The 23,118-nt window shown below is 36.6% G+C and overlaps 2 protein-coding genes across 6 annotated transcripts; one reads left to right on the forward strand and one right to left on the reverse strand.

Annotated features, from left to right (window-relative positions):
* The first annotated feature begins 232 nt into the window (after positions 1-232).
* Positions 233-2,853, forward strand: LOC143370052 (centrosomal protein 20). 3 transcript variants are annotated; one of them, XM_076814669.1, is made up of 4 exons: positions 233-569; positions 1,953-2,162; positions 2,581-2,727; positions 2,814-2,853. In XM_076814669.1, exons 1-3 carry the CDS (start codon positions 449-451, stop codon positions 2,715-2,717), a joined length of 468 nt encoding a protein of 155 aa, XP_076670784.1. In that variant the 5' UTR covers positions 233-448; the 3' UTR covers positions 2,718-2,727; positions 2,814-2,853. The 3 variants fall into 3 exon arrangements, with proteins under 3 accessions (XP_076670784.1, XP_076670782.1, XP_076670785.1); XM_076814667.1 differs by having other exon boundaries at positions 236-569; positions 2,581-2,853; XM_076814670.1 differs by lacking the exon at positions 233-569 and adding an exon at positions 1,112-1,398 and having other exon boundaries at positions 2,581-2,853.
* On the reverse strand, positions 2,828-22,015 carry LOC143370045 (uncharacterized). Of its 3 annotated transcripts, XM_076814644.1 has the most exons (17): positions 21,733-22,013; positions 21,450-21,607; positions 18,729-18,912; positions 18,413-18,647; positions 18,070-18,309; positions 17,072-17,238; positions 16,615-16,980; positions 15,078-15,339; positions 14,327-14,570; positions 13,033-13,342; positions 12,717-12,786; positions 12,295-12,582; positions 11,713-11,979; positions 11,327-11,620; positions 7,193-7,441; positions 6,022-6,255; positions 2,828-5,852 (listed from the first exon to the last, which is right to left on the reverse strand). In XM_076814644.1, the coding sequence occupies exons 3-17, from the start codon at positions 18,892-18,894 to the stop codon at positions 3,410-3,412; spliced, it is 5,835 nt and encodes a 1,944-aa protein (XP_076670759.1). In that variant the 5' UTR covers positions 18,895-18,912; positions 21,450-21,607; positions 21,733-22,013; the 3' UTR covers positions 2,828-3,409. The 3 variants fall into 3 exon arrangements, with proteins under 3 accessions (XP_076670759.1, XP_076670760.1, XP_076670758.1); XM_076814645.1 differs by lacking the exon at positions 21,450-21,607 and having other exon boundaries at positions 2,828-5,846; positions 21,733-22,015; XM_076814643.1 differs by lacking the exon at positions 21,450-21,607.
* Between the last annotated feature and the right edge of the window lie 1,103 nt (positions 22,016-23,118).

Here is a 23,118-nt window from a genome sequence, read left to right on the forward strand (position 1 = left end):
AGGCCCAGGTGGCAAACGTTCTGAGGGGACCATTTTTCGGGAAAATGAAGAACTACTTTACTAAAAGGTGGTAAGTGTACAGAAAAGTATAGAAAAAAAAATATAGTGCTTGGATAAAATCATAATTTCTTTTTAAGGATGGGGCCTTGGGTGGGCCTTCTGGGCAGGGGCCCAGGTGGCACCTGCTCATCGGCCGCCCTGTTAAATCCGCCACTGAGTATATCTATACATTTATTACTAATTATGTATATATCCTAAGTCTATGATATATCAAACTTAATTTGGATCCTGAGTATTCAGTATGACAAATGTGAATTTGTTTTACGTAATTATATATTACGTATTACTGTTTCTACTGATAACTGAAATTTGAATATAGAACATTTTACACGCATACATCATACCATCGTATTCTTGGAAACAGCTTTTAGCTGCGGTTAACGTGTGAATGCACACATACGCGCGCCACACCGCTGTAAACAAAGCTTTTCGAACTTGTTTCTTTTCAGTTTGCTTGTCATTTGTATATGCGAGGATTAAAATGGCAACGGAGAAGGATTTAATCAATGGTATTTATTACTTAGATGTATTTATATTGCGTTCGCAGTTTTCAGTGAAAAAGTATTTGTGTTACTATTTTATCAAATTCTGTGTATTTTATTATTTCTTTATATCTGCGGAATGTTTTTGTTTATGCACTGCTTAGAATGTCTACCATAAATGATTTAAGAATTAATGGTGTTTAGTTTATATACCTATTACTCATAACAAATATGTAAATTGTATCAGAATTTTGAAACTGGCTGTGTGAAAGAATAAAATTTTATAGACATGAAAAGGAGTATTGTTTATAATTAATTTTAGAATGCACCTAACACCGCGAACCCGGACTTACCGATTGGAAAGCAACTTTGTGGGTTTTTAGAGTGACTCAAAACAAGAACAACGGTGTAATTCATTTGGGCCCTATCGCCCGTTAAGGGGGTGAAAACTAACCTCAAAATCGAATTGGCACTTCCACTTTTTCGCGTATAACTCTCAAAGTACAACAGACAGAAAAAAATGTTTCAAACAAAAGTTTAATAGTGCAATAAGCGCTACAAACTTCCGTTAATAAAATTTTGAAAAAAGTTACAAAAAAATATATAATTGACGAAAAAAACTCTTTTCAAAATTTTGTTAACGGAAGTTTGTAGCGCTTATTGCACAATTAAACTTTTGTTTGAAACATTTTTTTCTGTCTGTTGTACTTTGAGAGTTATACGCGAAAAAGTGGAAGTGTCAATTTGACTTTGAGGTTAGTTTTCACCCCCTTAAAGGGCGATATGGCCCAAATGAAAGACACCGTTGTTCTTGTTTTGAGTCACTCTAAAAACCCACAAAGTTGCGTTCCAATCGGTAAGTCCAGGTTCGCGATGTTCTCTTGTAAGTAACAAAGTAAAGACTCATTCATATTGTTTCATTTTTTTACTTACACTTCTCTATGGTTGTATCAATTAAGTTGTAAGAGGAAGACATAAGGCGCTGGTTATTCAGAGACTTTTAAAATTCGTACGATAATATTACTTTATATTTCTTAAAAATTTAAATCATTTAGAAGAAGCCTATACTTTCTTTCCTCGACCAGGTTCTTATATCCTTTTCATCTCTTCGTTTGAGTCAAACGAATGCTCATAAATGCACTTTTGTAAATTTTGGGCAACGGTAAATGCTGTACAGTACCAAATCCGAACTCTGCGGCTAAAGACTCTTTGGTATCTCGCGAGGTATAACTTCTACATCACTTATTTTGTGTGAAACTTATCACTTACTATTACAAATCTTTCCTCTAGTTCTCGATCATAGCACCAGCTCTTCTCCACTCACTGCTTAGATTGCTTGGTCGAGCAAAGGCCATTGTCGATACCGTTATCGTAATAAATAACTGATACTTGATAAATTTGTGATTGCAGCAGTAAGAGAGTCGCTTAAAGCTGGTGGGGAACTGAGTCGTATGAAAGCTGAAATGTGTACAGAAGTTATAAAATTACTGGATAATTTAAACAAAGGAAATAAGGCGAAACTCCCGAAGCAATCTCAGGATATTATACTTTTAAATGAACTTATTAGAGAATATTTAGATTGGATGGGGTACAACTATAGCTCTACCGTATTTACCTCAGGTATCACAGCTGTTAAGAAGTTCTGTACTGTTTAATACATAGGGGAGCCCGGGGCTAGTTGATACAGACGAATTATCTCGACACCGTATATATGTAGCTCCATTTGAGCGAGATATGTGTACCTTGATGTTAACAATCATTTTTTAACTGTTTTCGTTTATATGAAGAAACGGTAAATAGTTTTGATACATCCAAATTGATCGTCCAAGTAACATTATTTTCATTCAATTTGTATGTATTTTCTCGAGTTTTCGTTTACAATATATTAAAGAGGAAAGACCAAAATATATTTTGGCATATTTGTTATTAAGTAATTACTGCAATCAAAAATTAAAAAAAATTGAAAACTGAAGAACGCATCAACTAGCCCCGGTCTCCCCTAATCGAATTTATTAGAAAAGTGGTGCTTGAATTTTAGAGTGCGACTTATCAAAGAAGCCACTCGACAGATTTCTACTCGTGCAGAGTTTGGGAGTTAAGGAGAGCGATAGCAGCAACAATGTACCTCTACTCTGTAGCATTATGGAAACATTTAAAAACTTAAAAAGTACATAAGCATGTAAAAGTACGTTCAGGCGGAGTACGAGAAAGGATATTTATACAATTCTTAATTTGACGACGAATTTCTTAATAGACGTTTATACTTTGTAGAACAAGAAGAAAGATAAATTAAAAGAATTTTGTCTTTTTATTTCGTGACAATCTTTTACATATTGACATTACATTACGAAAGTACAATATAATATTGAGATATTGGAGATCTTAAATATAACTGTTGTTGCTCTCTAAAAGTATTGTACCAGATTTCTTAAAGATATCATTATCTACTGAATGCTATAATGTACATCAGTTATTGTAATGAATTTACTTACAATATTTTAGTGCTGAAATTAGAACGAGGATAATTATGTAAAGGCCTTAATAACATTTGAAAATTAAATATAACAACTTAAATGTCATATTTCCTTTCTCCCATTCATTATTCCATGAAAATTTTCCATTCCAATCCCCCAGATATTGACTACCATAGTAATGAATCCAGAACGTCTGTTCAAATTGATTTCGAACATTGTTATAGTATTATAAATACGGAATAAGATCTACTTTGTTTCATGTCGGATAATAATCTTATTTTGGTGCATATTAATTGCAAATAATTCTGGTAGGGGCTCTTACATTAAAAAGCATTCACAAAGAAAAGTTTCTGTCAGAATTCGATTTTAAAATAGTAAAGACATCTAACGATATCATTTGTGCTTCGACTTCTTTTTCTTCTTTGCTTGTTTATTTCTACTTTTTGACTTCTTTGATTTCTTTTTGTGTTTCTCCTCGTCGCTACTTGTGTCCGACGAGTCTGAGTAAGAATCTGAATCTGTGCTACTATCTTTCTTCGCAGATTTCTTTTTCTTATGCTTCTTGTGTTTCTTCTTCTTCTTCCTGTGTGATTCATCCGAGCTATCAGTGTCGGTACTCGATGTATCCGTGCTGCTAGATGAATCCTCACTGCTCGTAGACTTCGATCGTTTCTTAAGAGATTTTATTTCCATCTCCTTCCCCATGTCTGGCTCGTCGAGTTTAAGTTTCTTTGCAGGCAATGGCACTATTTTGCCATCCTCGCCGTCCGAATCGGAATCCGAAGCACTGTAATCAGGCTCGAAACTAGCTTCGTCAAGCATGCTACGCTTACGGTCAGAGACGAGCCTCGGATTCTTCCTCTGTTTCTTCGTGGACTCTACAACCGGAGGTTCAGGGTTCTCATAATTTATTTTACCTTCATTAGCTTCAGGCTTGTCCTTCGAAACAATGCTCTCCTTATGCTTCTGCTTCTTCTCCAACTTCTCTTTATCCTTTTTATGCTTCTTCTCTTTTCGCTTCTTATGCTCTTTAGATTTACTTCTACTTCGATGCTCCTTTTTCCTCTTCTTGTCCTCTTTCGTCTTTTTCTCCCTCCTTTTGTCGTCGTCGTCGTCCCTACCCTTTAAAAGACCTACCTTCTGCGACTCGTTTCGTTTAAACGTGCAGGATGGCGTTCGTCCCCTCCTTTCCCTATCCCTTTCCTTTTCCCTATCTTTCTCCATCCTGTCTCCCTTAGAATCGTTTCGACTCGATCTGAAGTCCCCTCTGGACTCGATCCTTGGATCTCTCTCCGACCTCATGTCATGACGCTCGCCCCTGAATTCGTTTCTATCCTTCGAGCGATCACCTCGGTCTTTATTATCCCGCTTTCTATCCTCGAGGAATACCTTGCGCTCGTTCCCTGACATCGATAACGATGGGTCAACGCGTCTATCTAAAAGTGGCGAAATCCTCTTGTCTCTGCTACTCCTAGGAGACCGACTCCTAGACTGATTCTCGCTCTTTGCCTCACGCCTGTCCAAGAAACTTTTAATAGGGCTGATCTTTCTTTCTTTGTTCTCCTCTACCTTCTCACCCAGCCTTTCTTTAGCAGAAAGTCTCGTGGGCGAGTAGGTTTCTGGCACCGGTTTGAATTTCGTTCTGTCCAATTTAGCTTTCTTCACAGGTTCCGTAATTTCCACATTCCTTTCGTTCCGCCCCACGTTTATGGTAACATTCACGCTCTTTCTTGGCTCCCTGGTAGGCTCAGCTTCGAGTACCTTGGGCTCCGGATTCTGGTACAGTACCTTCCTGCTCTCGCTAATCTTCTTAATTTCAATAGGTCTGATGGCGTTAATAGCTTTCTGGAAAATCGCATTTTCAGCTCGTTTCAACACTTCCGAGGTAACTACTTTCGTCGATTTCGGCTCATCTATCTGTATCTTCTCTATAGGAGATTCGCACACTTCGTCTGATTTTTCGATGGTGTCGTCTCGTTCCCACTTGGAAAGCTCGGGCATGGGAGCCAAGAATTCATCCTTCTTCGGCGACTTCTCCTCTAGTAAAGTGTTCTTATCTTCTGTTTCATTCTCCGATAGTAGGGAATACTTTTCTGTGATCACGGTGTTTATTTCTGTATCGTCCAATCCGCTATAAAGGCTATCGATGGGTTTGATCTCCGATTTCAATTCTGGAATTGGCTTGAAATTCGGATTAGGAGGGTTTGTTCCAAACTCTGTATGATCGATCCTTTCTGGACTGGGTTCAGTGAATTCGGGGGGTTCTGGATTCATAGCTAAAGACTTATCTTCAAATTCTTCTTTAATCGACTCTTCCATGGCGGTCTCAGCAGGTATACAATCTATCCTGTTGTCAATATTCTCATCCTCGCTGACGGGTTTTGTGACGTCTACTGGCTTCGTAGGCGATATAGCTTCTGGCTTAACTTCTAACGCCAAATCTTCATGTTCAGTTGATTTTGTTGGCTCATCTTTCGCCGCCTCTTTCTGACCTGCTTTCTTATCTTTCTTCTTTTTCTTCTTCTTTTCTTTCTCGTCGTCTTTCTTCTTCTTCTTCTCTTTAATCTTCTTCTCCTTCTTTTTCTCTTCACTCTTCTCCTCATGATCCTTTTCCTTTTTCTTTACACGCTCAGGGGACGCATCCTTTGCATCTGTCCTAGACTTCTGCGAATAAGGCGTTGGGCTCTTTCTGTACTTCTTTCTTTCCACGGAACGTCTCTCGTAACGTTCATGCCGATCTCTATCTTTCTCAGTTTCGTAATCTCGTTCACGCCTGTCCTTCTCGCGGGCGCGATTCTTGTCATCTTGCCTGTGACGATCCCTTTCATCCCTGTAACTAAGCCAACAAAACAGTTCTCGAAGCTCTACCCTGGTAACAACATTCAATCAATCCAAACATACTACTTTGACGCATCACAAGATTAAACTGGCATCCTTCTCGGAATATAAAAATGCATATGTAAGAACCCATTGCAAATAGAACATTGACGCAAAAGGGTACGTACCGATCTTTTTCGTAGTCCTTTTTCTCAAGGTGTCTGTCGTCATCTCGACGATCACGAGGATGCCTATCATCTCGTTCCTTTTCTTTTTCCCTTCTATCACGCTCATCTTTTTCCCTCGTCCTATCGTCATGATCTCTGGGTAGTGGCGGTCTTTCACGATCCTCGCGATCTCTATTTAAAACTCTTCGATCTCTGTCATCTCTTTCTCGTAAACGATCATCGCGTTCACGTCCCCTGGAAGTAGGCAATTACTTAGTTAGTCTTTGCGTAATTTATACTCTGCTACGCGTGCATACGCTTCAAGTACATACAGCAAATATGCTTTTTTATTTATAATCTAGACATAGATTTCTCTTGTGAGATATAATTTATAAACGAAGGCGAAAGGTGTGTGCGAACATTAAGGGGAGGTTCCGGTCTAAAAGTCGATTTTTTTTTCATTTCATTTTTCGAATGTTCAACCTTTTAGGAACATGTGTTTAAGACGATTTGTTGAAATTCGTAAAATTCTCGAAGTTATAGGCATTTGAGTAGCGGCAAACGTAAAACTTTAAACGCGTTTTCTCGAAACAGTGTTCTCAAAACGGTGGGACCTGTATTTCCAAAAGTTAACATCCGATTCGACTGAAACTTTTTTTATTTTGAAGAATATACTTCTGGCTAGGGGGGGTACCAGAAAAATACAAATAATTTAAAATTTGTAATTTTAAAGGCGTTGAAAGGATGAAAAATATAGGGAAAAAGTGATTTCAAACTTCGAGTGTCGTTATTTTCTAAAAAAATGTTTTTTTTTTGTTTTTTTTCTGGTTTCCCCCCTAACCAGAAGTATATTCTTTAAAATAAAAAAAGTTTCAGTCGAATCGGATAATAACTTTTGTAGATACAGGGCCCACCGATTTGGATGAATTTTTTGACGCCTTGACTTTAACGAGTCCCCAGTGCCGTCTGCAATGAGTAATTGTAAAACAAAAAATATATTTCTATAACTTAAGATATCCTTAATACAATGCAAAAAGTCCCATTAAATTATATATAGTAGTTTTCCTTTAATTAATTCCTAAAAATCACCTATTTTTGGGGGACTCTAGACCGGAAGGTTCCCTTAATGTAGAAACATGTATCGTGGAAGTTGTGTCGTAAGATTACTATGGTGTTCAGCTGATTTGACTACCTGTCCTCCCTTAAAGATAATCTATCTCGTTCTTCAGCGTCATGATCCTTAAGGGAATGATCGCGGTCTTCCTGATCTCTCAATAAACGTCGATCACGGTCGTCGCGCAAAGATCTATCAGAGTGCTCTACCCCTGGTGGCGAGAGATCATAGTAGCCCTCTGTTCCTGGAGGGGCAACGTCGTCGAATCTCTTGTGAGGAGCATCCCTCGCAGGGCTAGCAAAACGTTGCGTAGATGGTCCAGGATACCTGTTGACAGAGAATTCATACAAAAAAAATGTTTATATTATTGCGTTAAGACTCTATAAAAAAACGTATTATATGTGTTTAGAAACTGTTTAATTTGAAATAAAATAAAAATTGTTACACGTTTAATTTGCATCTTACAAATTTATATTCAACTTATTAAACTTATTACAATTTTTATTTGTACATCCATGTACTTCTTTCTTTCTTTTTTTTTTAAATAAGAATAGCCATAAAAGTATTGCTGTAGTAATTGTAGGTATGCTGTTCAATTCTGGACCAAAGTATTACAATTGTTTTTAATTAAACGTCGAGGTAAAAAAAAGAATGTAACAATCTTTTTTTCCTTATTGACGAACTGCCATTGTGTAAAAATTGTACTAAAGCTGAAAAGATGGAGAGATAAAATCACCTATTACCAAATATACTAAAATTATTGTCTATTATATTGTAAAAACGAAAAATAAATAAATCAACATTTATAACTTCAATTACATTCTCAATGGAATGAGTACATGTAATTATACTGATTGTACTTGTAATATGTTGTAATTTACTCACCAAAAAATGCTACCAAGCCATATTTAATACTACTAAATTAGTAAATGTATCGTACAATATATTTCTAAATTTTAATCAATGTCATTTTGATAAATTTTGTTTTTTTGTCTGGGGGAAACATTTTGTACCACGTTTTATTTCAAGCACTGAAAATAGACAAAAGGAAATATATTATTTTATGTTACAAATGTTGATTTGGCCCTGAATTCACCTGATTCAGAAACCATGCAGATCTGTCAATCAGCTGGGTAGCTTCCACAATCTCCAAGCAGGTCCTTGCCGTATACACTTTTCCTTGCTTCTGTCTTCTTTCACTTTTGGTCATTTGTATATTTCATAACGTAATATCATTATGCAAATACAAATAATATCTTATATGCATGCAAATGACAAAATTATTCATTTAACAACATAAAAAGAACAACGAATTAAAAAAAAAAAAAGGAAAGTTAACAAAGGTGTTCGTGTTATTTTCACAAAAGTATTTCCTTATATCGTGTATACAAGATTACATTCTATGCAAGTGATACAGTATACCACGATATCAAAAGAAAATATAACATTAAGAAATACAGTATTAAAATACTTATTCTGCTACAAAAAAGTATAAAACTCAACATTTACATAGGTCTCGAAGTATAAACATAAATCTAATCTTTTATATTATGACCCTATTTTAGTAAAACTGATGTTTACTGTAAAACACAACAGTTCCAGTTTATACCTTTAAATAATATGTTTACCACATATAACTACTGTAAAGTCTATGTGCTTCTTTTGATAAAAATCTAGACGTTAATATCACAGGCAATTCTTATAAGTATCCGTACAGAATTTTTGAATATCCTCATCAATTTCTCCTAACTTGATAAAGCTTTGCATATATATCACAGCCTCCTGAACAATGCGAGACATCATGTCTATTTCGCCATTGTTCCACTGCTACCGTAGCATCAGTAGCTGGTATATTATTTGGAATATAACTTGTTCGTTTTTTAAACTGTTCTTCTGAAAAAATCGTTTTAAGTCTTTCTATTTTAATACAATACTTACATAAGCTGAATATGTTTACCATAACATCGTTGAATAAGTAAGCGTTAACTTCAATAATTTTCGATGATACTGTTGCAGGATTATTCGTGAATTATGAGCGATTATTAATTATGCGCAATTATTAATCTGTGCACATATTCGTAGTAACTTTTCAGTTATGTAAGTAAAGACTGGTAAATTATTACAGACGATACAATAATTATTTTTAAACTGTACCAGTTTTCTAGATGATACTGATACATTGAACATAGTATAAATTAATAACAATTAAAGACTTTACATTGAAGAACATGAAATTAGAAAGAACCATTAACAACAACGGCTTTACAATTTAATCTGTTACGTTATAAGACTGTAGAAAGATAAGCATCCAAGTTGGATTACATACATGTTAGACCTTTCTAATTAAATGTTTCTCAATTTACATGTACAACCTGAATTGTTAGATTATTAAAAAAGTATGTATTATTTGAAAATGTATTTCCATATCGTTTGCACCATAATCATAAATTCTCTGAGATAGTAACTACTTCATCCCTCTCTGTTATTGCTTATATGTCTGTAATTAATAACCTTCGAAGTGTTATTTTAGTATTTCAGAATTTTGTACAATTTTGGCAAAACAGCACCCAATGAAAATATGTAAAATAATTCGATTAAAGAGAAATAATTGCCAATAAAGACATTGCCAAGTATATAAATGTAAGAGTATGAAAGAATCCAACAATTCAGAAAAAACCGAATCTATTAATAAAAAATAAACAGATCCCTATTTATAATTTACATGTAGTAAGATCTAAGTCATTTGAATCTCGATTATCCAACATCCCATCTATCGAATCTCATTTCCGTATCAAATCTGGCAAACGCACGTTATTCAGCTTTATTTTATAATAAAATAGTTTCATTATCCAAAGTTCACTTTGGATAATCAAGATTATTGTATTCAATTCTGTGTAAATTATGAATACAGTGGTAAAGTTCAGTGAATCATTCAAACAAATGAAATATTACTTCCAAAAGTTGTCTGAATAGTTTTATAAAATCTCTCGTAATGCACGCAATACTTTGTAATAAAAATGCGATAAAAGAATACAACAGAAAATGTACATACTATATGTGTAAGACACGCACTCTTTCACACACACTTATCATCTTGCATTGAGCAAGTAAGTCCATAAACGATTAAAAAACCAACAACGCGTGCTTTTTATCATTATATGAACCTTACCTTCTCAATCAGGTTTGAATATCTGTAGCTTGATAAGCAATTTGTGTACTCTTAATATGTTTATGATGAAATAACTTATCAATACTTTGATAAATCCGTAAAATAGCTTGTAAACAAAATAATGAATGGTTTCTAGTTAATAGTGCCTACAGAACAGTCCTCACATTATTTATAACCCATTAATTCATATCAGGATTGATAATTTATACCCTAATTGCTTTATCACAGTCATAAGTCAACATCATTTTATCTATAACGACACCTTATACCAATATAGGAACGAAACGTGAGAGTATGCTATTGTTATTAAATAATTAAATAATTCATCGAAATGCAGATGCATAAAATTAAATGTTCTCCGACTATGCACGGAAAGTTGAGAAATCTTTAAAACCTAACATTTATTATCTTCATATTAACCCACAGTAGAAAATTTCACAGCACACTATTATTAACATATCACTCTTACCACGGTCAAAAATCTGACATTGCTCGAATAGTTGCATAAATTTAATTATCCCTCAGTTTACTATCGAAACAATTATTTATCGGAGATTTCGATAAATATTAATCAATATGATATCTTAATACACTCTCCTTTAATAATCCTTTAATAATCCAACATTATCTTTAGCACGAATTGTATGCTTTATACTATGGACCATATTTTCGTTTCAACTTTATCATCTATTCAGGTTTAAAGAACAAATTGGTATACGCTTTTTATTCGAGATCACACTGTGCTTAAATTACCAATTTATACAACTATCCTTTGTGCGTGCGCGTGTGTGTGTTCCTTTCGCGTATTATATACATATATATGCATGTATATGTATATGTTTATGCGTATATATACATATAGATATGAATATCTAATAGACGTATTTGCATACACATTTCCTTTGAGCATCATAAGATTTATCATTTCGCTCTTGTTACATTCGTCATGGTTCCGGAGCGGTCTTAACCGGGACAGCGGCATAAGATACGGTACTGTCTGCTTAGCGTGTACATGAATTAAAGTACTATTGAGGCGGAAATACCTGTTGTAGGAATCATAATAGTCTTTCCTGTCCGTAGGTGGAGGTCCCAATGACATAAGCGGCGGTGGGTGACCTCCAGTGACTAGATGTGGCAGCAAAGGTGGTATATTATGTTGAGTTGGTTGGTTCCTTATTGGATATCTCGGTACTGGTCTGTCTCTAGGAGGTATGTCACGCTCTCGATCTCTGAACTGATAGTCATGTGCTGGCGAATCGTTATAGTAACTATTATATCCTTCCCTAGGCTCGCGCGATCTCGGCCGCTCTCGGTCGCGATCCCTCTCTCTTTGGAATCTGAAAGCATTACGCGGAACTATAATTCCTTGCTCTATAAAACGCAATCGGGGAATTGTTGTCCAAGTAATAGTTCAGTGATTGGCGCGTACCTTGGAGGCGATCTAGCTGGTGATCGATATCTAGAGAGTAATTCTCTATCGCGATCACGATCACGGTCACGGTCACGATCCCGATCACGGTCGCGATCACGATCACGTTCGCGATCCCGATCACGGTCTCGCTCGCGATCTCGATCTCTTTCCCTATCCCTCTCTCGATCTCTCTCCCTATCCCTATCCCTCTCTCTATCTCTGTCTCTATCTCTATCCCGTGACAAGGATAATCTAGGAGATTGACTACGAGAATACGATCTGGATCTGTAAAAAGAAATATCCAACATTTTAGGCAACGAACATAAAATATAACACGAATATAACATATAACACGTCGCTATTAGTTAATTGCTTCCCACGATTAGTTAAGAAGTAGTTGTCAACAGAATCTGTTGTCACAGGAATTTCCGAATAGCATTGTTTATCAGAAAAATCACTATAGTGTCTTGAAAATAGAAAAAAATACACGGCGATGGTACACAAAGGTAGTTACATTGACATTCACACAGTTATGGGTATAACACCCGCTAAATATTTATTAATAAAGATCGATAGTGAATACTACAGAGCTGAGTTTACCTGCTAATCGAGAAACTTCCACTTCTCGACCTACGTTTTGGAGTGCGACTCCGCGCTCTTAGAGGCAGAGGTGATCTTGAGGATCTTCTCTTTGAAGGAGGGCTTCTAGATCGGCTTAAGCGAGCCGGGAATGGTGATCTACGACCAAACGAGCGTGATCTAGATCTACTGTAACTACGAGATCTCGATCGAGTTCTACTTCTTCTTCTATGCTTTCCAAGCCTCCTGTCCCGTTCATCTTTTTCTCTGAGCATCCGTTCAAAAGCTTCTAATGGGTCATCAATTATACTGAAAGATAATATTGACAATGGTATACACAAACTTAATTAATCGAATTGCTGCCTTCAGCAAAATCGACGGTAACAAATGCTAGAACGAACATATATCATTATAGTTATCATTGTTGAAATAAATTCACTTACCCAGGTGGATTACCATTATGAATATTTCTACTTAATCCAGGCGGCGGTGGTTGCAATCCCCGATAAGCAACTGAAAGAATGCATTATATTAGTTAAACAACTATTCTCAATAAATAATTTCATCATAAGTAATTATGCGCGAAATAATCCGTTCGTGACCGTAAACAGATTCATCTTGAAATAGAAAGCACTACTTCTTAGTAGATTACCAAAATCAAGGTGTGTGTTCGTTACAGAATCTGAGATAATCCTAGTGGACCATGAACTCTCCTCCAAAAAATTTTCAAGACAAAGTTAAGTACATAGAAATACTTACGATGATGCAACCCCCTAATTGGCCGCGGTGGTCCATTATAATTCCTAGGGGGCTGCGATGGCCTGTACCCTTGTTGTTGATAAGGAGGTCTTTCGTATCTTGGAGGACCATAATGAGATCCTTGTTGATGAGAGTACATAGGTATCCGATGGCTCATATATGGATCTGGCAATAAAGGTGGATTATGCGGTGGTACGTTAGGTGGAGGTTGATTATAACTCGGCTGTGGAATACGATCTTCTCCTGGTGGGAAAGGTAAAAGCGGCGGCTGATTGCCCGAAGAAGGCACATGTAGGTGTGGTTCGTCAACCTGAAAATTATTTTTTGAAAATAAATCAACTAATAATCAAGTGTTTGACGCTGGTATTTATGGACTCAATCTTAAGAACTAATTAACTCTGCAAACCCATTTTACGAGTGTTCCCCAAAGAGGGACCCAAGAAATAGCCTCTTTTTGGTCCCACGATTTTGGAACTGAATTTTATGCAAAACGATACCTCATGATGAGACCTCAATCACACGAAATTTGCAAGTTGAGGTGACAATTAGTTTCTGAGATATGGGGGGTCAAAGAAGTGAAAATTCATTAACGCGTCAGCCCATACGCTTCGATGTAGGTACGGACTTTTATGTCAGTCCGATAATTTAAATAATTACTTCCACGGGTTTTGCCAGTGGCGGATTTAACAGGGCGGCCGATGAGCAGTTTCCACCTGGGCCTCTGCTCGGAAGGTCCCATCAGGGCCCCATCCTTAAAAAGAATTATGATTTTATCCAAACTATATTCTTTTTCTGTATTATTACACTCAGCCCGTTTTCAGTAAACTACCGTTTCAGTTTCCTGAAAAATGGGCCCAGCTCAGAAGGCCCACTCCCTAGCGTCCTGTCATCAAAAATAAATTATGATTTTATCCAAGCAGTTTTTTTTCTATACTTTTCTGCACATTTACCCCTTTTAGTAAACTACCTCTTCATTTTCCCGAAAAAATGGGCCCCTCAACGTTTGCCACCTGGGCCTTTTTTCTTAAATCCGCCACTGGGTTTTACTGACTGCTAACAACGAATTTGAACTTAGAATTTGAAAATTCACAATGGCCGATTCAACCTGGTGGTAAAGTATCATTTGGCACAAAATTCAGTTCCAAAATCGTGGGACCAAAAAGGGGCTAAATAAGGCCTCATTTTTGGGTCATTCTTTGCACGCCTTACTTTGAAACTATAGAAATAACAGAGCTTATATAACATTTAAACGTACACACGATAAACAAATAATTTTACCATATTTTTTACTTACTGTTGGTGTGCCCGGACGGTCTTCAGTTGATCTGCGTATGGCACTATCGTAATGCATATTAGATGGGTAATGTCCATCGTCGGGTGGTAGTCCTTGATAACTTTTCGATGGAGGTGGATTCATTAAATGTGGTAACAGGGCTCCTTGAGGACTGTAATCGCTATGTTGAGAGTGTCGAGGAGACAGGGACCTTCTTCGGCTTAATGGTCGTAAATTTTCCATTCTGCGACCACGTTCTCCGCTTCTAAACGACCCCATGTAACAATCACACGATTTAAACGAAACAATATAATAAAATTCCACACCACAATCCCAATAATAATTAAATATTCCATTTCTTCCCCGTTGTATCAAACATTCGCACCGTCAAGCGTCAAATAATCTTTGTATTAACCCTCAGTTGTCGCACCTACTTTTTCGAACGTCGTTGTCACACTGGGTGAATTTGACCCTGCCAATTTTCAAACAGTTGTCATTTAAAAACTATTTGTTAAATTAAGTCGCCAAAATTCTGGGATAAAGTTTGAACATTGTAGAATATACGCCCATCGTTGAAAGTTGACGTTTAAAGTGTCATCATGCTTAAAAAAATTTTTGAAGCAATAAGAGTTCCGACAAAGTTGTTTTTGAAATTGCAGGGTCAATTTGACCCAGTGTGACAACCGAGGATTAAAAGCTACATTACCCTATTATAAATCATATTATTAATCGTTCGAAACAACGAAATCTTATGTTGGTAAAATGCTTTTACCTGTCGCGATGACCATCTCTGCTGAAACTTCGTCTACGTTCTCGTGGTTGCCTCTCTCCCAAGTATTCATTTTCGCGATCTTTTTTCTCACGACTTGGGGGATCGCTTCTTTCTCTGTCCCTTTCCGGTGAGCTGCCAATAGCAGGGATCGGGAGTAATGGCTCTGTTCCTGGAGGTGGTGGTACTTCTGTTTCCTCGTCTGTTGTCAACTTTGCTACAGAATCACTTTGCAGATCTGATTCTGATGTTGATTCCGGAAGAGCTGTTAAAAATACATAATAATCAATAGAACGGCTCTTATTTTCTATTTCATATCGCCGAATGACGGAACGTTTCTAACGTTACACATCTATAATCGCAGAATTCAAGAATCTTCATATTTGAGGTTAAGTGCGGACAACATCAGCTGATTCGAAAAGCTTTAATATAGTAGAAGTATATTATTATAAAGCAGATTTGTAGAAGAATCGGGTCGATTTGAGTACTATGAAATAATTGCGGCGTACATTGTTATGAAATGGAAAAACATTGGAACCGATTTAAGCGTATATGAGCTTTAATGGCGGCTCTTGCCCGGCGACTTCGAAAAAAGTAATTTTATGAGGAAGACTTAAGTTGTAAATTTCTCCCCGCTTTCTTAGCGAGAAATATTTATACAGATTGTACGACGAAAAATAATATGTATTTTCACAAGCGTATGAAAAAAAATTTACTAATATTTGTTTGGTTAATTCCTAATCAGTGACCTACATTAATTCGTGTTCCTATTTTTTTTTACATACTTAATTTTAAGCGAACGTGTACCAAACCATTTACACCAATACCACGTTCGTTATTACTTCGTCCTTTTAATATAAATATCTTTAATGAATATTTTCAATAAAATAGGAAGGAAAGTGGCAAGAAAGAATATTTCCAAATGTAACTTAAGAATCGCGAAGAAACTAAGAGTTTGTATTAGTATACCAAACATAATATATAATAAAGTAAACCCTCCAATAACGCGGTACTCTCGTAACGCGGTTTCCATATAACGCGGAGCAAAAATTGCGATAATCCTCCTACCTATGACGCGGTCCTCTAATAATGCGGGTTCCATATAACGCGACTCGAATTAATATGATTTGTACTATGTAATTTTGAGTTTCTTATAACGCGGTACGAATTCCATGCTGACGCTCGACGCTCGTTTTGAGCGTCAAAACCAGTCACGTGATCGGTCCACGTGACTTTCAGCATCAAACGGAAAAGCTAAATCGAGTTTAGCTTTTCCGTTAGACGCTCGTTCACTGTGACTTGCTCTGACTCGCTCGTTCATTGGTTGAGCGTCGGTCACGTGATTGATTTTAACGCTCAAAACGAACGTCGAAATTGCACCTTTATAGGAGAGTTGACTGTAGTTTCATGCACATTACGGAGAAACTGAACATGTTTTTAAGTCTCTAACAAAAATCATCGCGTTATAATTGTGGACAGATTTTCCTTGGGCAGAGAAATATAAAATATAAGGTATTATTATAACTAGACGTATACTTACTTGTTGGTGGCTGTACAGTAGCAGTTGGAAACTGTTGTGGAGTAGCTTCCACATTTGCTGGCTGCGATTCTGTATGTTCTTGAGAAGGTGTATTCGTAGTACTTGCAGGTTGGGCGGGTTTACTCTGTGCTGATGTTTGATTTGTAGCTTGTTCAGCTTTTTGCTGCTCCAGTTGCATTACAGACTGTCTACTCGGTTGCGCAGGCTGCCTATACGTCTGTCTTTTAGCATATCCAGTCTCATTCTTGAAATTCATTACAGCATTTCGCAGAAAGCGATTCGGAATGAGAGTTTCTGGCGAAACATCTTTCTCATTGCAATCTGGACATTCGTGCTCTTCAGATTCTAATAAGAATGTACGGATACCTATCGCGTAATATGCAAATATGATAAAAACGTATTAACAAACTGGATTAAATTACAGTAATTAATGATAGAATAGAAGCGAAGTAATTACATTCATCGCAAAATGAATTTCCACAACATGGTATCATTACAGCGTCGGTTAAAAGATCTTTGCAGATGTTGCATAATAGGTCCTCTGGAATCTCTGGTTTTTCAACAGCAGGCTCTGGATCTTGCGAGAATGGCGGCCGTTCCTTTTTACCTTCTTTGTAAGCTTGACTGTAAATATGATAAATATGCAACATTAATATTGCATTGGGTCAAATTTTATTAGATACTATTGGGAACATTAACAGTCTAAACCAGGCCTGTCCAACTTTTGCTCTTGCCCTCAAAGAGAAGCCGCAGGTGGTTGCGAGCGAAGGCAAGAGCGACAGCAACGGGCGGCAGCCGTAAAAGAGTGGGGATAGTAGCGTTCACGGATTCCCCCACCAAGAAGACCTTTCGCTCTTGGGCCTGGCTCGGTGCCTTCGAGAGCGAAGAGCAACTCGCGGCTGCTCGTGCGAGCAAATCCCCGGACAGGCCTGGTCTAAACTTTAACTGTTTTGTTGTATAAATCTTTTAGGCTGCAATTCCGAAAGGGACCGGTGGCCGATCGAGATGAAACTTGGTGGGTATTACGAGGGGTGTGGAAAGACCCCAAATATAAAATTTTAGCTTCGGCAATTAATGCGCACAACGCATTTCACTTTCCAACTTATCCCGGGTATTAGTATTGGTTGGGGCTAGATCAGTTCGGGGCCTAGAGGCTCGCGGGCGCGTAAAGCATGGTAGCGAACCGACGCGAGTTTGGCGATGCTAAAAATGAGAGTGTGATTACAAAATTTCAAAAATAAAAAATGGACGGGAGGGTTCCCGAGTAGGGGGGCCCGCACAACGTCCAAAAAAAAATTAAAAAAAAAAAAATTAACAATATTTTTTTATTAATATTTCGGAAACTAATAAATACCCGAAGCTACAATTTTAGATTTAGGGTCCCCCAAACCTCATCTCAATCGGCCACCGGTCCCTTTCGGAATAATATCCGTATTTTATTATCGTACAACTTACTGATCGATAGCTGGAACAGCATACTGGCCTGTAGGTGTCATCATAGCACCAGGGACTCTCGGCCCCTCCACTGGAACCATAAAGCTCCTAGGAATACCTGTACTTTTCTTAATTTCTATGGGCTCTTGATTCATTCCAAGTGGACAGTTCTTTATCCAATGACCAGGTTGATGACATTTATAGCAACGGTAATTTGCAGGCACGTCACCAGTTTGATTGGCTCCGCGTATTTTCATGTAACTGTGGAAGATTCCGGAAATTAAACTTCCATACAGAAATAACATTCATTCGTGACGTTCGCGGTACAACATATAATACGTAATTCGTTCATAATCGTGCGTACTTTGATGGATCATAGTCTTGCGTTGACTGAGTCATCATCGCCCGAATTTTATCTTCTTCGGAACCATCAAGCCTTGTAAGATCTACAGTTCGACCCAGATTCGATTCATCTTTTAAGTTACTGAACGAAGGGGTTTCATTTCTGTCCCAAGATCGCTTTTGTTGTACCGTTAATGGAACTCTAGCTACAATAAGGCTAGTATTCTTTGCGATCAGTGCATTATCATCTGTGTAATCTGAAAAGATCAATATTTACATTGTAATCATTCTGACAAAATAAGAACGACAGAGTAATAGAATTTTCTAATAATATTTACCTTCTTTTGTTTGCGCATTTGTTATTTGCAAATCAAAATCTGTATTCTTTCCTATACGCTTCTGATGGAAAATAGCCTTTTTCAAATCTGCTACAGATATATGCAATCCATCGAATGATACAGTGTCATAATCCAAAGTGGATTTGAATTTATAATGTACAGACATCTTTATTGTTTATATATCCTGTAAATACACAATAAAAGTGAAATTACATTATTTGCTAAAAAGTATTAAATGATCAAGTAAATTAAATCAACAAAACATACAAGAATATTGTACTTCGAAGGACAGATACGCTTTGTACAAGAAATGACTCGAAAATAGACTCTTCTAGTCTCTTGCAAATTCATAGATTTTCCACTTGAAGATGCTCAGTAATAGCACACTACCTTTAATATATATTAGAATATTTGGTATTCTTCTAGCAGGAATAAAAATATCACAACTTTTTACTCATCTATGCTTTCTTATAACTATTGAAAGATAATCCAGCAGCAGTATGAAAAGATATTAATATTAAAAAATACTAAAAACTATTGTCGAATAATTAGAGTGTCTACTTATGCCAAACTAGGAAATTCAGTTAAAAAATGCAGCGGGATCAATAAAACCTTCTACACATTCGTGAGTTGACAATCACATTCATACATGCAAGAACTATAAGTTTGTACATGCAACACAAAATTTGCAACCTGTTGTTCATCAATAGTTAATCAAAATTAAGCTCAAATTACTCAACAATGAAATATTTCCTTACAATCCCAGTTGTATCACTCACAAGTGCCCGAATTGTTTTTTAAACTATATCGATTATTACGAATTCATTTACATCGAAAAATGTGACAAATACATCTGTACAACATATGACGAAATTGTACATACAGAAAGTTCGTAATTATTTCTTACTATTATTGCAATATTAACTATGTTAGGCAATGAATGTATAAAAAAAGTTCTGATATGATTGCATCCTTAGAACATTGCAGCTACTAATTAATTTGTAAGAACTTTCCCTTTGTTCTCTACTTAATATTCAAACAAAACTGTTGTGTCATACTTCGATGACCTTTGCATAAATTCGTACACAATATTTGGCTTATTAGTGTCCAAGGTTTCTGTTGGGATAGGCGCACAAAGAAAGTGGAAGATAAGTTTCACTATTGTTTCTAAAGCAATACAGCAGATTAAGCCAATTTCTTAAATTTGCAGCAGATTTTAAACAATGAAGTGACCTAAGTTTTCTTCTTGTCGTGCTATTATTTAAGGAATAGTATGTTGTAATTTACTCTTATGCAAGCGGCTATCAAGATAGGTTCAATGACGTGAGATACGAGAGTGTTTAATATTACACAGGATTGAAAATGAAAAGAATAATTTAAAGATTTTTACACTGTGTTTAATACTGCTTGTATTGAATTATGCTACACAGCTCTCCAATTTCAATAATAGACTTTCTGGTTCGTCCAATTACATTCTTAGTACTTTGCGTAAATATAGTTCACGATATCATTGTATGTTTCTGTTACTTTTCATTTTGCAAATAAAATCTTCAGACTGCTCTTTTCATTTCTGACCCTATGTAACTCTATACCTTCTTGCGTCTTAGGTCATTGAACCTGCCGTGACACACATTTTCATATGGTAGAAAAATGATAATAGTGTCTACTTCAAGAAAATTAAGGTCATCCTCTTTCTTAGAAAATTCAATGTAAATTTAAGAAGTTTGTTTAATCAGCTATATTACACAGCAAAGTGATGAAACTTGTTCCTCTTTCATTCTTTTTCATACAATAATCATTTATGAGAAATATACTGAGTATCATAAATGGAAAAGCCTGCGTTCGAACAAGTTTAATATATTCAACAATTTTATGTACATTTTGAATTTTACTGCTACTCCAAAGAAGAATATAATCGTAACTATATCGAAATGAAATTAGGTCACTAATGAGATCGTGTATTATACCATTGATTTCAATGTTAGTTGTGCCCTGTGTTGTAATATAAAAATTCGATGGACTCAACGCAATAATGTAGTAGCTTCCACCGAAATTTTGAAGCGAATTTTATTCAACGATACCGTTACTTATGAAGTTACAGCATTCAGGGCCGGCGGAACCCATTATGCAAGTTAGATGCCGCGTAAGGGCGCCAGCCGAAGGGGGCGCTAAAAAACTATATCGCATGCTTAATAACAAAGGAACCCAACTCCTTCATAAACAAAATGTAAACATATTAAATAGGAAACAGGTGGAAAAATTTGGGGCGCCAATAATTTTCTTGCATAAGGGCGCCAACTATCCTCGCGCCGGCCCCGACAGCATTACATCAATATTATTAATGAACTTTCACGAACTGGATTAATGCAACTGATTAATAAATAAGAATTCTCTGAGAATATAAGACAAAATTGAAATGCAGATTTGAGTGAACCGAAAATCACTGCGGTGAATGTAAACCATAATATAATAGATGAAAAATATAAAATCAGTGTATATTCGAAATTTAAATATTTAATATTATATATTGAGAATTCTCAGTATATAATACAAAATTCGTCCTTATATACCTTTAATATATTTTTAATTAGAGAAACTAATTATGTTCTCACTTAAAGTGCAGAATGAGATGCATTATATTTATAGGAGTAAACTTTCCGTGTGGAACGTTTTTTAAAAGAAAAGTATTCTGATATTTCGAAGTAGGTACAATATACGTACTATTATGTACACCGCTGTATACACGCTAGGAGCACACGAAAAGGTAGAAAATTAATCTCTTTTTTTTGTCACAATAGGTTAGCAAAAGTAAACACACAATCCGACGCTGAGCATTAGCCAATTAAGAATACTTCAGATGCATTAGCGAGGTTAAGGATCTATATCGGAGGGGAAATTGTAAATCAAAGTGAGAACGAAGTCAACTACTATGTAACTTATCGGCAAGCTAGTAGAAATTCAAATAATGCAAGGAATTTAATACGTATTTTCATGAAGAACATACAAACATGATTTCCGACTTCTGACATGTCGCAGGGAATAATAAATTTCTCTGATGTCTCGTAAATCCCGAAACCGTCAGGATATCTAACCTGTACACGTATACATGTACTGACTGTGATAAAAGCGAGACATCCCGAACAAAACACTGCAATTGCAAAACCGAAAAACACCAAGTGACTACCACAACTTAACCGTGTATAATTGAGATGAAACAGATTCAGTTTATAGATGGCACAATCAATAGTGCATACGTGTCGCTTGTAGCTTAGAAAATAACTCCCCGCTAGCAAAATTTCGCAAATATTTCCTATGTTGCGTGAGAACAATGATCACCTCGGGTGCTTAACTCTGGTATGTCACCCATACTAAAATAAGATAAATAAATTGCTACTTTCAATATATTACTTCGCCAACACTTTTATAGTGTAGAGCGTGCAATCACTTCGAGAAACATATAATGAGGCAATGAGGCAACCAATTGCATTACTTATAATCTAGGGAGGTCATATTTACTCTTCGACTGGCATGAACGTGTTTTCACGCTCGAAGTGCGTATTATGCCGATTTTTCGAATCCTGGCAGCGGCGTCTTTTTACGCCAAGGCAGCAGAAAAGGAATTGTCATGGCTTTTCGATCTAGGGACATTTAGTGCCACGGTCAACAAAAAATACATGTAGATTTCAGGAAATTTAATATAGGTTAAATTTTTAGCGTCTGATGAAGTATTATTGTATTAAATACTTTTCAGACGCGATATTATAAGTAATAATGCGCAGGATTATACGAGATCAGCTGGACACTACTCTCTCTATGTATTATAGCGGAGGTTAAATATTTAGATATATTGGCTGGTATATCTAATGTCGGCTCGTCTCCCATCGCTCCTAACTCTACACGCATATATATTACCACCACTCCTGTAGATGTTCCCCCTCCCTAATAAGTTTCCCCAGGAAAATATTGCCCAGCAACCCTGGGAGCACCGAAGCAGGCAGGTGGCATGCTGGGAGTCAGGGGGTGTGTTCCGTTTCGCGCATTGAGTGCAGGTAATGATGATTGGTGGTTCATACGGTGAGTGTATAGACTGCATAACCTGATTGGAGTATTCGAATTCGAAAAACTACGCATGCGCGCATTATGTGCATTGGCTGCCTATGGTTCGATTTTCTGTAGTTGCTGCACGCATCATGCGCTAGAAGTTGGAGGATTCTAGGGAATTGTACGAATTAGGTCACTCATTACATGAACCACCAATCACAATTGCCCGCAGTCTATGCGCAGTATGCGTGAATCGGAACACACCCAGGGTTGTCAGGCTTTTCCCCACAATTGACTTCAAGTTGAGGTCAGACATATTGGCCAATCTACGGAAGTGCCTACGCGCCAC

Source organism: Andrena cerasifolii, chromosome 6, assembly GCF_050908995.1.
Source record: "Andrena cerasifolii isolate SP2316 chromosome 6, iyAndCera1_principal, whole genome shotgun sequence".
NCBI classification, from domain to species: Eukaryota; Metazoa; Arthropoda; class Insecta; order Hymenoptera; family Andrenidae; genus Andrena; species Andrena cerasifolii.